Consider the following 17636-nt stretch of genomic DNA (forward strand, 5'->3'; position numbering starts at 1 on the left):
CAAATCTACACCAATATTACGCTAATACAGTACTACACCAATACTACACCAGTACTACACCAATACTACCCTAATACTACATTAATACTAAATGAATACTACCCTAATACTACCCTGATACTACACAAGTACTACATCATACTACACTAATACTACCACAGGACTACACGAATACTGCACCAATACTGCACCAATACTACCCTCACACTAATACTAAACCAATATTATCCTAATAATACCCTAATACTACACAGGTACTACATAATACTCCACTAATACTACCACAAGACTACACTAATACTACACCAATACTGCACCAATACTACACTAATACTACACTAATACCAAATATTAAACCATTTAGTCTCATGAAGCCTGTTATCTACCCAGTAACTAACTAATATTGTCTGTGTCTCTATAGGGCCCCCCAGGACCAACCGGTGGCCAGGGGCCGATGGGGCAGTCAGGAGTTCCTGTGAGTCTGTTGTACAACCACATACCTGTAATGTTTCTCTAGTCTAAAGGATTCATTTTGATGATTAAAAGTAATCCTCTCCCTCTCCTCTCCTCCCTACACCTTCTCTCTCTCTCTCCCCCTGCCCCTCCTATCCCTCTCCTCTCCTCCCTACACCTTCTCTCTCTCTCTCCCCCTGCCCCTCCTATCCCTCTCCTCTCCTCCCTACACCTTCTCTCTCTCTCTCCCCTGCCCCTCCTATCCCTCTCCTCTCCTCCCTACACCTTCTCTCTCTCTCTCCCCCTGCCCCTCCTATCCCTCTCCTCTCCTCCCTACACCTTCTCTCTCTCTCTCCCCTGCCCCTCCTATCCCTCTCCTCTCCTCCCTACACCTTCTCTCTCTCTCTCCCCTGCCCCTCCTATCCCTCTCCTCTCCTCCCTACACCTTCTCTCTCTCTCTCCCTCTGCCCCTCCTATCCCTCTCCTCTCCTCCCTACACCTTCTCTCTCTCTCTCCCCCTGCCCCTCCTATCCCTCTCCTCTCCTCTCCTCCCTACACCTTCTCTCTCTCTCTCCCCTGCCCCTCCTATCCCTCTCCTCTCCTCCCTACACCTTCTCTCTCTCTCTCCCCTGCCCCTCCTATCCCTCTCCTCTCCTCCCTACACCTTCTCTCTCTCTCTCCCCCTGCCCCTCCTATCCCTCTCCTCTCCTCCCTACCCCCCTTCTTTCGTTTCCCTCCTCCCCTTTCCCTCCCATTCTACCCCCTTTCTCTCCTTCCTCCCCTCCTCTCCATCCCCTCCTCCCTACACCCTCTCTCCCCCTCCCCTATCCCTCCTACCCCCTCTTCTCTCCTCTCCCCCTCCTCTCTCCCAGGGTTTGGATGGGGAGTCAGGTCCCAGGGGCCAGCAGGGAATGTACGGGGCCAAGGGTGACGAGGGTCTCCGGGGCTTCAAGGGCTCCAAAGGACCCATCGGACTACAGGTGAGACACACCCCACACACACACACACACACACACACACACACACACACACACACACACACACACACACACACACACACACACACACACACACACACACACACACACACACACACACACACAGGTGAGGGGCCTCGTGTCAGGCTTCATAGATTCTCAATATTCTCATGTGATATTGTCTTGGGTGGTGTTGCTGTAGTCATGGTAATTGACCCCAGTAATTGCCATCCTTACAACTTTAGTTTGTCAATCAACTGTTTATAACAATTCTAAACGTGAGGTTGTGTGTTTCCTAGGGGATGCCTGGTCTTCCAGGTGAGAAGGGGGAGAGCGGACACATCGGCTTGATGGTGAGTTCACATCCTGTCTTTATGACACTGTTTCCTGTCAGCCTACTGATACAGATACATAATGGTTTGGAACTAGATAGGTGAGTGGTGGATGGAGATTGATTGGTGATTGTGACATCATTAATTCACATAATGAAGCTAGGTCTATTAATGATCTGTTGATTGATTACTATAATGACTTGATGATCTATTGATTGATTACTATACTGACTTGGTGATCTATTGATTGATTACTAGAATGACTGTCTTTTCCTATCAGGGTCGTCCAGGTCAGTTTGGTCCCAGAGGGCCACAAGGGCCTAGTGGGGGACAGGTGAGTACACACACACACACACACACACACACACACACACACACACACACACACACACACACACACACACACACACACACACACACACACACACACACACACACACACACACACACACACACACACACACACAGATGCACACACTAACCTGTCCTCTGTGTGTTCTACAGGGTGCTCTGGGCAGACCAGGTGGGGTTGGACAGCCAGGGGTAAATGGAGAGAAGGTAAGCAGAGAGACAGCAGTGTTCTGTACACGTGTGTTCACTGGGATATTATGTGTCTGTGGAAGAGAGGGGCTAAGGGAGGAGTATTATGATGTCATCTCTCTCTCTTTCTCTCTCTCTGTCTTTCTCTTTCTGTCTCACTCTCTCTTTCTCTCTCTTTCTCTCTCTCTTTCTTTCTCTCTCTCTCTCTCTCTCTCTCTCTCTCTCGTTCACTCTCTCTCTCTCTTTCTTTCTCTCTCTCTCTCTTTCTTTCTTTCTTTCTTTCTTTCTTTCTTTCTTTCTTTCTTTCTTTCTTTCTTTCTTTCTTTCTTTCTTTCTCTCTCTCTCTCTCTCTCTCTCTCTTTCTTTCTCTCTCTCTCTCTCTCTCTCTTTCTCTCTCTCTCTCTTTCTTTCTTTCTCTCTTTCTTTCTTTCTTTCTTTCTTTCTTTCTTTCTTTCTTTCTTTCTTTCTTTCTTTCTTTCTCTCTCTCTCTCTCTCTCTCTCTCTCTCTTTCTTTCTTTCTCTCTTTCTTTCTTCTTCTTTCTTTCTTTCTTTCTTTCTTTCTCTCTTTCTTTCTTTCTTTCTTTCTTTCTTTCTTTCTTTCTTTCTTTCTTTCTCTCTCTCTCTCTCGCAGGGGGAGGATGGAGAATCGGGAGACCCAGGACCCGTTGGTGTATCAGGAGGCAGCGTAAGTCTGGAATACACTGCCATCAGACACACATAACTGCACCACCTAAGACATTTGTGAACATAATCCCTAGCTGTGTATTGCCGCTTTCCATGTTGTCTGTTGTCTGTAGCTTGTGAGGTGTGGAATTTGTCTTGTTGCTTTTTGTGCTATATTTCTCATTCTGCATGCTATGTCTTGCCCAGGGACTGCGGTTGAAAATGAGCCAGCCGGCACTTTTACTGAAACGTTGATTAATGTGCACTGTCCCTGTAAAAATAAAATCAAACTCAAAGTCTATACTCCTCATCTTCTTCAACATCATCAACATCATCATTCTCTCATTGGGTCAAAAACATGATCCTCCTAATTGTCATCTCCCCATATAAAATAAATCAGCATAGTAATTAGAGTGTTGTCAATAGCACAGAGTCCAAGAGAACACAGCATTCTGGAAGATAATCACAGGTCCTTTCATCTTGTTCATTTTGGATCAACTTCAACTCCCTACCCCTCTCTTTCTCTCCTTTCCCTCTCTCTGTCCCACCCCTCTCTTCCTATCCTTTCCCTCTCTCTGTCCCCCACCCCGCTCTCTGTCCCCCACCTCTCTCTCTGTCCCCCACCCCTCTCTCTGTCCCCCACCCGTCTCTCTGTCCCCCCCCTCTCTCTGCCCCCCCCCCTCTCTCCACCCCAGGGGGATATAGGTGACCAGGGGGAGAAGGGGGACTCAGGTCTCTCTGGAGCAGCAGGGCCCCCAGGAGCCAGAGGCCCCCCAGGAGAGGACGGGGCCAAGGGAAACTCTGTGAGTTCCATATGAACACTGTAAATTCTCACATAATACACACTCACCCTTTCATAATAATCCTTTCTGTCCTTTTCTCTCTCTTTCTCGCTTCCCTCCCTACCCCTCTCTCTCTCCTCAGGGTCCGATTGGTTTTCCAGGAGACTCAGGACAGCCAGGGGAGGCAGGACCTAACGTGAGTGTTCCATTCTTCTCTCCACTGTTCCCTGGTACTGAAAATACCACCTCTATTACAGGGGCAAGTTAAGTCTTTCTCTCTCTCTCTTTCTCTGTCGGTATGTTTCTCTCTCTCTCTCTCTCTCTCTCTCTCTCTCTCTCTCTCTCTCTCTCTCTCTCTCTCTCTCTCTTTGTCTGTTCTCTCTCTCTCTCTCTCTCTCTCTCTCTCTCTCTCTCTGTTCTCTCTCTCTCTCTCTCGGTCTGCTCTCTCTCTCTTACAGGGGGAGGATGGAGGTCCTGGATCCAAGGGAGATGCTGGAGATCCAGGGAAATCAGTGAGTGTTTCATATGTCTGGTATATCATCTGTATAAGTGTATATGTGCAGGTTCAGACAGCGTTCCAACCCACACAGATCCATTAAATCACTTCCATCTGTGACCAACCACTCCCAGAGATATGGAGTATGTTGAGGTCTCCTGCATCTGATTGTCTCGTTGTTCAGACGTTTCAGGTGTTTTCTACAACTTGAGGGGTTTCATTGTTGTTTTCTGTAGGGTCCACCAGGAGCATCAGGGGAACCCGGCCCCTCAGGACCACCGGGACGCAGGGTGAGAGAGACAGAGTGTCACTGTGTGTTAGTTAGTTCATATGTAATTGTCAATATCTTAAATATTCATCTATTTCCTGTTAGGGTCACCTGGGTAAAGAAGGGAAGCAGGGGAAAGCAGGGATGAAAGGAGCGAAGGGCTCTCCAGGGTTGGAGGGTCTCCTGGGGAAGACAGGACCGGTGGGAGCCCAGGGACATTCTGGTAAACCAGGTCCTAGTGGTCTCAGAGGGATCCCTGGCCCAGCGGTGAGCACACACACATACACCCTGACCCCTGACCTGTCAACTCATCACCACACAACCTCATAAGCCGGATGTACTATACTGCGAATGCAAAACTGACCAACTTCATCAATGACAATACAGATAAAATAAAAAAATAAATGACTGTCTGTCTCCTCTCTCTCTCTCTCTCTCTCTCTCGCTGTCTCTCTCTCTCCCTCTCTCTCTCTCCCTCTCTCTCTCTCCCTCTCTCTCTCTCCCTCTCTCTCTCCCCTCTCTCTCTTTCCCTCTCTCCCTCCCCTGTCTCTTTCTCTCTCTCTATTCCTCTTTCTCTATTCCTCCCCTCTCTCTCAGGGGGAACAAGGTTTAAATGGACCACCAGGTGTAACAGGACCACCAGGACCCATGGTAAAATAACAGTCTACACCTTTATCCATCACCCATCTCTCCATCCTTCCATCCCACTCCATCCATTGTCCCTTTCTCCACAGTCTATACCTTTATCCATCATCCATCTCTCCATCCTTCCATCCCACTCCATCCATTGTCCCTTTCTCCACAGTCTATACCTTTATCCATCATCCATCTCTCCATCCTTCCATCCCACTCCATCCATTGTCCCTTTCTCCACAGTCTATACCTTTATCCATCATCCATCTCTCCATCCTTCCATCCCACTCCATCCATTGTCCCTTTCTCCACAGTCTACACCTTCATCCATCCATCTCTCCATCCTTCCATCCCACTCCATCCAATGTCCCTTTCTCCACAGTCTACACCTTTATCCATCATCCATCTCTCCATCCTTCCATCCCACTCCATCCATTGTCCCTTTCTCCACAGTCTACACCTTTATCCATCATCCATCCATCCATCCATCCTTCCATCCCACTCCATCCATTGTCCCTTTCTTCACAGTCTACACCTTTATCCATCATCCATCCTTCCATCCTTCCATCCCACTCCATCCATTGTCCCTTTCTCCACAGTCTACAGCCCTATCTCAGTCACTACTATAGACCCATACATCCTGTATCAGTCTACAGCCCTATCTCAGTCACTACTATAGACCCATACATCCTATATCAGTCTACAGCCCTATCTCAGTCACTACTATAGACCCATACATCCTGTATCAGTCTACAGCCCTATCTCAGTCACTACTATAGACCCATACATCCTATATCAGTCTCTACAAACACAAGTTATTGTATACGTTTACTAAGGCTAGTTTACCTAGGCTAGTTTACTAAGGCTAGTTTACTAAGGCTAGTTTACCTAGGCTAGTTTACTAAGGCTAGTTTACTCAGGATAGTTTACTAAGGCTAGTTTACCTAGGCTAGTTTACTAAGGCTAGTTTACTCAGGCTAGTTTACTCAGGCTAGTTTACTAAGGCTAGTTTACTAAGGCTAGTTTACTCAGGCTAGTTTACTAAGGCTAGTTTACTAAGGCTAGTTTACTCAGGCTAGTTTACTAAGGCTAGTTTACTCAGGCTAGTTTACTAAGGCTAGTTTACTAAGGCTAGTTTACTAAGGCTGGTTTACTAAGGCTAGTTTACTAAGGCTAGTTTACTAAGGCTAGTTTACTCAGGCTAGTTTACTAAGGCTAGTTTACTAAGGCTAGTTTACTCAGGCTAGTTTACTAAGGCTGGTTTACTAAGGCTAGTTTACTCAGGCTAGTTTACTAAGGCTGTGTCCCAAATGGCCCTAGATCTATGTGCCCAGATCTAAAGTAGTGCACTATATAGGGAATAGGAAGACCTATGTGCCCTGGTCTAAAGTAGTGCACTATATAGGGAACAGGGTACCATTTGGGACGGAACCCTACATGACCTTGCAGTTGTACTACTCTGACCTCTAGTTTGAGCTCTAGCTTGACCTCTGTCCCATTTGACCTCTGTCCTCTCTCCTACAGGGTCCTCCAGGACTACCGGGGTTGAAGGGAGATCCAGGCAGGAAGGGAGACAAGGTGACAACACACACACACACAGTGATAACTAAGTGTGTGTTATGTGTGTAGGGTCATCCGTGTGATAACTAAGTGTGTGTTATGTGTGTAGGGTCATCCCAGTGATAACTAAGTGTGTGTTATGTGTGTAGGGTCATCCGTGTGATAACTAAGTGTGTGTTATGTGTGTAGGGTCATCACAGTGATAACTAAGTGTGTGTTATGTGTGTAGGGTCATCCCAGTGCTAAGTGTGTGTTATGTGTGTAGGGTCATCCCAGTGCTAAGTGTGTGTTATGTGTGTAGGGTCATCCCTGTGATAACTAAGTGTGTGTTATGTATGTAGGGTCATCCCTGTGATAACTAAGTGTGTGTTATGTATGTAGGGTCATCCCTGTGATAATTAAGTGTGTGTTATGTGTGTAGGGTCATCCCTGTGATAACTAAGTGTGTGTTATGTGTGTAGGGTCATCACAGTGCTAATTAAGTGTGTGTTATGTGTGTAGGGTCATCACAGTGCTAAGTGTGTGTTATGTGTGTAGGGTCATCCCTGTGCTAATTAAGTGTGTGTTATGTGTGTAGGGTCATCCCAGTGATAACTAAGTGTGTGTTATGTGTGTAGGGTCATCACAGTGATAACTAAGTGTGTGTTATGTGTGTAGGGTCATCCCAGTGCTAAGTGTGTGTTATGTGTGTAGGGTCATCACAGTGATAACTAAGTGTGTGTTATGTATGTAGGGTCATCCCAGTGATAACTAAGTGTGTGTTATGTATGTAGGGTCATCTCAGTGATAACTAAGTGTGTGTTATGTGTGTAGGGTCATCCCTGTGAAAACTAAGTGTGTGTTATGTATGTAGGGTCATCTCAGTGATAACTAAGTGTGTGTTATGTGTGTAGGGTCATCCCAGTGCTAAGTGTGTGTTATGTGTGTAGGGTCATCACAGTGCTAAGTGTGTGTTATGTGTGTAGGGTCATCCGTGTGATAACTAAGTGTGTGTTATGTGTGTAGGGTCATCCCAGTGATAACTAAGTGTGTGTTATGTGTGTAGGGTCATCACAGTGATAAGTGTGTGTTATGTGTGTAGGGTCATCACAGTGCTAAGTGTGTGTTATGTGTGTAGGGTCATCCGTGTGATAACTAAGTGTGTGTTATGTGTGTAGGGTCATCCCAGTGATAACTAAGTGTGTGTTATGTATGTAGGGTCATCCCTGTGATAACTAAGTGTGTGTTATGTGTGTAGGGTCATCCCAGTGATAACTAAGTGTGTGTTATGTGTGTAGGGTCATCCCTGTGATAACTAAGTGTGTGTTATGTATGTAGGGTCATCCCAGTGATAACTAAGTGTGTGTTATGTGTGTAGGGTCATCCCTGTGATAACTAAGTGTGTGTTATGTGTGTAGGGTCATCCCTGTGAAAACTAAGTGTGTGTTATGTATGTAGGGTCATCTCAGTGATAACTAAGTGTGTGTTATGTGTGTAGGGTCATCCCAGTGCTAAGTGTGTGTTATGTGTGTAGGGTCATCACAGTGCTAAGTGTGTGTTATGTGTGTAGGGTCATCCGTGTGATAACTAAGTGTGTGTTATGTATGTAGGGTCATCCCAGTGATAACTAAGTGTGTGTTATGTATGTAGGGTCATCCGTGTGATAACTAAGTGTGTGTTATGTATGTAGGGTCATCCCAGTGATAACTAAGTGTGTGTTATGTGTGTAGGGTCATCCGTGTGATAACTAAGTGTGTGTTATGTGTGTAGGGTCATCACAGTGATAACTAAGTGTGTGTTATGTATGTAGGGTCATCACAGTGATAACTAAGTGTGTGTTATGTGTGTAGGGTCATCCCAGTGCTAAGTGTGTGTTATGTGTGTAGGGTCATCCCAGTGCTAAGTGTGTGTTATGTGTGTAGGGTCATCCCTGTGATAACTAAGTGTGTGTTATGTGTGTAGGGTCATCCCTGTGCTAACTAAGTGTGTGTTATGTGTGTAGGGTCATCACAGTGATAAGTGTGTGTTATGTGTGTAGGGTCATCACAGTGCTAAGTGTGTGTTATGTGTGTAGGGTCATCCCTGTGATAACTAAGTGTGTGTTATGTGTGTAGGGTCATCCCTGTGATAACTAAGTGTGTGTTATGTGTGTAGGGTCATCCCTGTGATAACTAAGTGTGTGTTATGTGTGTAGGGTCATCCCTGTGATAACTAAGTGTGTGTTATGTGTGTAGGGTCATCCCAGTGATAACTAAGTGTGTGTTATGTGTGTAGGGTCATCCCTGTGATAACTAAGTGTGTGTTATGTGTGTAGGGTCATCCCAGTGCTAAGTGTGTGTTATGTGTGTAGGGTCATCCCTGTGATAACTAAGTGTGTGTTATGTGTGTAGGGTCATCCCTGTGATAACTAAGTGTGTGTTATGTGTGTAGGGTCATCACAGTGATAAGTGTGTGTTATGTGTGTAGGGTCATCCCAGTGATAACTAAGTGTGTGTTATGTGTGTAGGGTCATCCCTGTGATAACTAAGTGTGTGTTATGTGTGTAGGGTCATCACAGTGATAAGTGTGTGTTATGTGTGTAGGGTCATCCCAGTGATAACTAAGTGTGTGTTATGTGTGTAGGGTCATCCCAGTGATAACTAAGTGTGTGTTATGTGTGTAGGGTCATCCCAGTGCTAAGTGTGTGTTATGTGTGTAGGGTCATCCCTGTGATAACTAAGTGTGTGTTATGTGTGTAGGGTCATCCCAGTGCTAAGTGTGTGTTATGTGTGTGTAGGGTCATCCGTGTGATAACTAAGTGTGTGTTATGTGTGTAGGGTCATCCCAGTGATAACTAAGTGTGTGTTATGTGTGTAGGGTCATCCCAGTGATAACTAAGTGTGTGTTATGTGTGTAGGGTCATCCCTGTGATAACTAAGTGTGTGTTATGTGTGTAGGGTCATCCCAGTGATAACTAAGTGTGTGTTATGTGTGTAGGGTCATCCCAGTGATAACTAAGTGTGTGTTATGTGTGTAGGGTCATCCCTGTGATAACTAAGTGTGTGTTATGTGTGTAGGGTCATCCCTGTGATAACTAACTGTGTGTTATGTGTGTAGGGTCATCCCTGTGATAACTAAGTGTGTGTTGTGTGTGTAGGGTCATCCGTGTGATAACTAAGTGTGTGTTATGTGTGTAGGGTCATCCCTGTGATAACTAAGTGTGTGTTATGTGTGTAGGGTCATCCCAGTGATAACTAAGTGTGTGTTATGTGTGTAGGGTCATCACAGTGATAAGTGTGTGTTATGTGTGTAGGGTCATCCCAGTGATAACTAAGTGTGTGTTATGTGTGTAGGGTCATCCCAGTGATAACTAAGTGTGTGTTATGTGTGTAGGGTCATCACAGTGCTAAGTGTGTGTTATGTGTGTAGGGTCATCCCAGTGATAACTAAGTGTGTGTTATGTGTGTAGGGTCATCCCAGTGATAACTAAGTGTGTGTTATGTATGTAGGGTCATCCCTGTGATAACTAAGTGTGTGTTATGTGTGTAGGGTCATCACAGTGCTAAGTGTGTGTTATGTGTGTAGGGTCATCCCTGTGCTAATTAAGTGTGTGTTATGTGTGTAGGGTCATCACAGTGCTAACTAAGTGTGTGTTATGTGTGTAGGGTCATCCCAGTGCTAATTAAGTGTGTGTTATGTGTGTAGGGTCATCCCAGTGATAATTAAGTGTGTGTTATGTGTGTAGGGTCATCCCTGTGATAACTAAGTGTGTGTTATGTGTGTAGGGTCATCCCAGTGATAATTAAGTGTGTGTTATGTGTGTAGGGTCATCCCTGTGAAAACTAAGTGTGTGTTATGTATGTAGGGTCATCCCTGTGATAACTAAGTGTGTGTTATGTGTGTAGGGTCATCCCAGTGATAACTAAGTGTGTGTTATGTATGTAGGGTCATCCCTGTGATAACTAAGTGTGTGTTATGTGTGTAGGGTCATCACAGTGATAAGTGTGTGTTATGTGTGTAGGGTCATCCCAGTGATAACTAAGTGTGTGTTATGTGTGTAGGGTCATCCGTGTGATAACTAAGTGTGTGTTATGTGTGTAGGGTCATCCCTGTGATAACTAAGTGTGTGTTATGTGTGTAGGGTCATCCCAGTGCTAAGTGTGTGTTATGTGTGTGTAGGGTCATCCGTGTGATAACTAAGTGTGTGTTATGTGTGTAGGGTCATCCCTGTGCTAATTAAGTGTGTGTTATGTGTGTAGGGTCATCCCTGTGCTAATTAAGTGTGTGTTATGTGTGTAGGGTCATCCCTGTGATAACTAAGTGTGTGTTATGTGTGTAGGGTCATCACAGTGATAACTAAGTGTGTGTTATGTGTGTAGGGTCATCCCAGTGCTAAGTGTGTGTTATGTGTGTAGGGTCATCCCTGTGATAACTAAGTGTGTGTTATGTGTGTAGGGTCATCCCTGTGATAACTAAGTGTGTGTTATGTGTGTAGGGTCATCCCAGTGCTAATTAAGTGTGTGTTATGTGTGTAGGGTCATCCCTGTGATAACTAAGTGTGTGTTATGTGTGTAGGGTCATCCCTGTGATAACTAAGTGTGTGTTATGTGTGTAGGGTCATCCCTGTGATAACTAAGTGTGTGTTATGTGTGTAGGGTCATCCCAGTGCTAATTAAGTGTGTGTTATGTGTGTAGGGTCATCCCTGTGATAACTAAGTGTGTGTTATGTGTGTAGGGTCATCCCTGTGATAACTAAGTGTGTTATGTGTGTAGGGTCATCACAGTGATAACTAAGTGTGTTATGTGTGTAGGGTCATGGAGGTCTGATTGGGCTGATAGGCCCTCCAGGAGAGTTTGGAGAGAAGGGAGACAGAGGATTTCCAGGGAACCAGGGTCTACTGGGACCCAAAGGAGACGAGGTGACATACACACACACACACACACACACACACACACACACACACACACACACACACACACACACACACATACACACACACACACACACACACACACACACACACACACACACACACACACACACACACACACACACACACACACACACACACACACACACACATGTGAATCCAAGGCTCTTGGTCTGATACATACTGTGTTAGCCCTTTCAGCTAAAGCCTGGACCATGTCTAGCAATGTTACTGATGGTGATTGCAAACCACCAGCATTACACACACGTACATGTTGTTGTATTGATGGTGTGTTTTGTTGTTTCAGGGTCTGGTTGGTCTAGCAGGTCCTAATGGTCCTCCAGGTCTACCTGGTCTCTCTGTGAGTATCACTATCTATTTCTATTACTATTACAATTACTTACTATTATTATTACTATTACTATTATTATTACTTACCATTTCTATTACAATTACTTAGAATTACAATTAATTACTATTATTATTACTTACCATTACAATTACAATTACTTACTATTATTATACTTACTATAATTATTACTTACTATTACAATTACTTACTATTACTGTTACAATTACTTACTATTACTTTTACAAATACTTAGTATTACAATTAATTACTTTTACAATTACTTACTATTACAATTATTTACTATTATTATTACTTACTATTACAATTTCTTACTATTACTGTTACAATTACTTAGTATTACAATTAATTACTTTTACAAGTACTTACTATTACAATTTCTTAATATTACAATTACTTACTATTACAATTACTTACTATTATTATTACTTACTATTATAATTAATTACTATTATTACTATTATTATTTGAATTAAATTACTTACTATTATTACTACATAATACTACTTACTACAACAATTACGTACTATTACAATTACTTACTATTATTTTGACTTACTATTACTTACTATTATTTTTACTTACTATTACTTACTGTTATAATTACTTACTATTACAAGTACTTACTTTTACAATTACAATTACTAACTATTACTATTACTTACTATTACTATTACCAATGCTGTTACATTACTATTACTATCACTTACTATTACTTACTATTACAATGACTTACCTTTACTATTACTTACTTTTATTGACTATTACTAGTACTTACTAATGATATTGCTTACTATTACTATTACGTACTATCACTATTATTATTACTTACTATCGCTATTACTTACTATCACTATTATTATTGCTTACTATCGCTATTACTTACTATCACTATTACTTACTATCACTATTACCTAATATTACTTACTATCACTATTACTTACTATTTCTTTTACGTACTATGACTATTACTTACTATTACAATTATTTACAATTGCTGTTACTTACTATTACTACTACTTACTCCTACTAACTATTACTAGTACTTACTATCACTGTTACTTACTATTAGTGGTACTTACTATCACTATTACTTACTATTACTAGTACGTGATATTACTATTACTTACTATTACTAGTACTTACAATCACTATTACATACTATTGCTATTACTTACTATTAATATTGCTTGATATTACTTTTACTTACTATTACTGCTACTTACTATTACAATTATTTACAATTGCTGTTACTTACTATTACTATTACTTACCATCACTAGTACTTACTATTACTATTGCTTACTATTACTAGTATGTGCTATTACTAGTACTTACAATCACTATTACGTACTATTGCTATTACTTACTATCGATATTACTTACTATTACTATTACTTACTGTTACTAGTACTTACTGTTACTTTTACTGACTATTACTGTTACTTACTATTACTGTTACTTACTATCGATATTACTTACTCTTTCCTACTTTTACTATTACTTACTATAACAATTACTTACTATCAATATTACTTACTCTTTCTTACTATTACTATTACTTACTATTACTAGTACTTATTATCACTTTTACTTACTATTACTTACATTTAGTGTTTTTTACTATTACTATTACTTACTATCGATATTACTTACTCTTTCTTACTATTACTATTGCTTACTATTACTTACTATCAATATTACTTACTATTACTGTTACTTACTATTACTAATACTTACTATCGATATTACTTACTCTTTCTTACTATTACTTACTTTTACTATTACTTAATATTACTATTACTTACTAGTACTGTTACTTACTGTCACTAGTACTTACTATCACTGTTACTATTACTTACTATTACTATTACTTACTATCAATATTACTTGCTATTACTATTTCTTACTATTACTATTACTTACTATCACTATTACTTGCTATTACTAGTACTTACTTTTGCTATTACTTACTATACATTTTACTTACTTTTCTTACTATTACTGTTACTTACTATATATATTACTTACTATTACTAGTACTTACTATCACTATTGCTTACTATTACTATTACTTACTCTTACTGTTACTTATTATTACTATACCTTACTATCGATATTACTTACTCTTTCTTACTATTACTAATACGTACTATTGTTATTGCTTACTATTACTGTTACTTACTCTTACTATTACTTACTATCAATATTACTTACTCTTTCTTACTATTACTAGTTCTTTCTTTTACTTACTATTACTTGTACTTACTATCACTATTACTTACTATTACCATTACTTACCATTACTGCTGCTTACTATTACAATTACTTACTATTGATATGACTTACTCTTTCTTACTATTTCTATTTCTTACTATCACTATTACTTATTATTACCTGTACTTACTATTACTTTTACTTACAATCGATATTACTTACTATTACTGTTACTTACTACTACTATACCTTACTATCACTTTTACTTACTATTACTATTTCTTACTATTACTGTTACTTACTATTATTACTAAACCTTACTATCTGTATTACTTACTCTGTCTTACTATTACTACTACTTACTATCACTATTACTTACTATTACTGGTACTTATTATTACTATTACTTACTATCTATTTTACTTACTATTACTATTATTTACTATTTCTTACTATTACTATTACTTACGATTACTGTTACTTGCTATTACTATTAGAGGTCGACCCATTATGATTTTTCAACGCTGATACCAATACCGATTATTGGAGGACCAAAAAAAGCCGATACCGATTAATCTGCCGATTTATTTATTTATTTATTTGTAATAATGACAATTACAACAATAATGAACTAACACTTATTTTAACTTAATATAATACATCAATAAAATCAATTTAGCCTCAAATAAATAATGAAACATGTTCAATTTGGTTTAAATAATGCCAAAACAAAGTGTTGGAGAAGAAAGTAAAAGTGCAATATGTGCCATGTAAAAAAGCTAACGTTTAAGTTCCTTGCTCAGAACATGAGAACATATGAAAGCTGGTGGTTGCTTTTAACATGAGTCTTCAATATTACCAAGTAATAAGTTTTAGGTTGTAGTTATTATAGGAATTATAGGACTATTTCTCTCTATACCATTTGTATTTCATATACCTTTGACTATTGGATGTTCTTATAGGCACTTTAGTATTGCCAGTGTAACAGTATAGCTTCCATCCCTCTCCTCGCCCCTACCTGGGCTCGAACCAGGAACACATCGACAACAGCCACCCTCGAAGCATCATTACCCATCACTCCACAAAAGCCGCAGCCCTTGCAGAACAAGGGGAAGAACTACTTCATGGTCTCAGAGCGAGTGATGTCACCTATTGAAACGCTATTAGCGCACACCCCGCTAACTAGCTAGCCATTTCACATTGGTTACACCAGCCTAATCTCAGGAGTTGATAGGCTTGAAGTCATAAACAGCTCAATGCTTGAAGCACAGCGAAGAGCTGCTGGCAAACGCATGAAAGTGCTGTTTGAATGAATGCTTACGAGCGTGCTGCTGCCTACCACCGCTCAGTCAGACTGCTCTATCAAATATCAAATCATAGACTTAATTATAACATAATAACACACAGAAATGCGAGCCTTAGGTCATGGTCAAATCCGAAAACTATCATTTTGAAAACAAAACGTTTATTTTTTCAGTGAAATACGGAACCATTCCGTGTTTTATCTAACGGGTGGCATCCCTAAGTCTAAATATTGCTGTTAAATTGTACAACTTTCAATGTTATGTCATAATTATGTACAATTCTGGCAAATTAATTACGGTCTTTGTTAGGAAGAAATGGTCTTCACACAGTTCGCAACGAGCCAGGCGGCCCAAACTGCTGCATATACCCTGACTCTGCTTGCACGGAACGCAAGAGAAGTGACACAATTTCCCTAGTTAAAAGAAATTCATGTTAGCAGGCAATATTAACTAAATATGCAGGTTTAAAAATATATACTTGTGTATTGATTTTAAAGAAAGGCATTGATGTTTATGGTTAGGTACACATTGGTGCAACGCCAGTGCTTTTTTCGCGAATGCGCTTGTTAAATCATCACCCGTTTGGCAAAGTAGGCTGTGATTCGATGAGAAATTAACAGGCACCGCATCGATTATATGCAACGCAGGACACGCTAGATTAACTAGTAATATCATCAACCATGTGTAGTTAACTAGTGATTATGTTAAGATTGATTGTTTTTTATAAGATAAGTTTAATGCTAGCTAGCAATTACCTTGGCTTTTTGCTGACCTCGCGTAACAGCCAGGCTCCTCGTGGAGTGCAATGTAAGGCAGGTGGTTAGAGCGTTGGACTAGTAACCGAAAGGTTGCAAGATCGAATCCCCGAGCTGACATAGTAAACATCTGTCGTTTTACCCCTGAACAAGGCAGTTAACCCACCGTTCCTAGGCCGTCATTGAAAATAAGAATGTGTTCTTAACTGACTTGCCTAGTTAAATAAAGGTAAAAAAAATTTTTTTTAAATCTGCCACAATCGGTGTCCAAAAATGCCGATTACCGATTGTTATGAAAACTTGAAATCAACCCTAATTAATCGGCCATTCCAATTAATCGGTCGACCTCTAATTACTATTACTGTTACTTGCTATTACTATTACTGTTACTTACTATTACTATTACTTACTATCTATATTACTTACTATTACTGTTACTTACTATTACCAGTACCTACTATTACTTACTATTACTATTACTTACTATTACTATACCTTACTATCGATATTACTTACTCTTTCTTACTATTACTATTACTTACTATCTATATTACTTACTATTACTGTTACTTACTATTGCTATTACTTACTATCGATATTACTTACTTTTTCTTACAATTACTTACTATTACTATTACATACTATTACTTACTATTACTAGTACTTACTATCGCTATTACTTACAATTACTAGTACTTACTATCACTTTTGAGTGATAGCGTCCTCCCCCAACAAGACGGGTAGCCTACTCATGGGGTCTTTGAAACCTTGAATAAGGGTTTCAGATTTGGGGAAATGACACTCTCTAATTGTTTTATATTTTTTACATTTTGTCAGGAAATGCAGCTCTGTCTCAGGTGCTGCTGTTGTGCAGTGGTTGCACAGCCTTTCCTCTACAGGGAGCCAGGTTTTCCTGTGTCTACCCTTCTCAATGGCAAGGATGTGCTCACTGAGCCTCTACTTTGTCAAGGTTTTTCTAAGGTTTTGATCAGTAACCATGGTCAAATTGTTTGCTTTCTCCCTCTCTCTCTCCTATCTCTCTCTCTCTTTCTGTGTCATGCACTCTCTTTCTCTCTCTCTCTCTTTCTCTCTTTCTCTCTTTCTCTCTCTCTCACTCGCTCTCTGTATCTCTCTCTCTCTCTCTCTCTCTCTCTCTCTCTCTCTCTCTCTCTCTCTCTCTCAGGGTAGAGTAGGACAGAAGGGTTCTAAAGGGAACCAGGGTCCCATCGGTTCTATCGGAGATACAGGTCCTGCTGGCCCTCCTGGACCTCCTGTGAGTTACGCCTAGTACATCTGCTTAGAACCTTAGAACTTCACCTAGAACCTTAGAACCTCACCTAGAACATCCACATAGAACAATAGAGCCACACCTAGAACCACTAAATAGAACCTCCACA

The 17636-nt window shown here is 40.8% G+C and overlaps 1 protein-coding gene across 1 annotated transcript in view; it reads left to right on the forward strand.

Moving 5' to 3' along the window:
* The window catches only part of LOC106593482 (uncharacterized), an 86297-nt gene that overhangs the window by 62854 nt on the left and 5807 nt on the right, over window positions 1-17636 (forward strand). The window contains exons 43-58 of the mRNA XM_082967396.1: window positions 422-475; window positions 1326-1433; window positions 1730-1783; window positions 2043-2096; window positions 2267-2320; window positions 2934-2987; window positions 3661-3768; window positions 3890-3943; window positions 4206-4259; window positions 4480-4533; window positions 4617-4778; window positions 5109-5162; window positions 6669-6722; window positions 11474-11581; window positions 11901-11954; window positions 17423-17512. Coding sequence (XP_082823522.1) covers window positions 422-475; window positions 1326-1433; window positions 1730-1783; window positions 2043-2096; window positions 2267-2320; window positions 2934-2987; window positions 3661-3768; window positions 3890-3943; window positions 4206-4259; window positions 4480-4533; window positions 4617-4778; window positions 5109-5162; window positions 6669-6722; window positions 11474-11581; window positions 11901-11954; window positions 17423-17512 — 1170 coding nt within the window. The remainder of the gene's footprint in view (window positions 1-421; window positions 476-1325; window positions 1434-1729; window positions 1784-2042; window positions 2097-2266; window positions 2321-2933; window positions 2988-3660; window positions 3769-3889; window positions 3944-4205; window positions 4260-4479; window positions 4534-4616; window positions 4779-5108; window positions 5163-6668; window positions 6723-11473; window positions 11582-11900; window positions 11955-17422; window positions 17513-17636) is intronic.

Source organism: Salmo salar, chromosome 02, assembly GCF_965601325.2.
Source record: "Salmo salar chromosome 02, fSalSal1, whole genome shotgun sequence".
In the NCBI taxonomy this organism is placed as follows: Eukaryota; Metazoa; Chordata; class Actinopteri; order Salmoniformes; family Salmonidae; genus Salmo; species Salmo salar.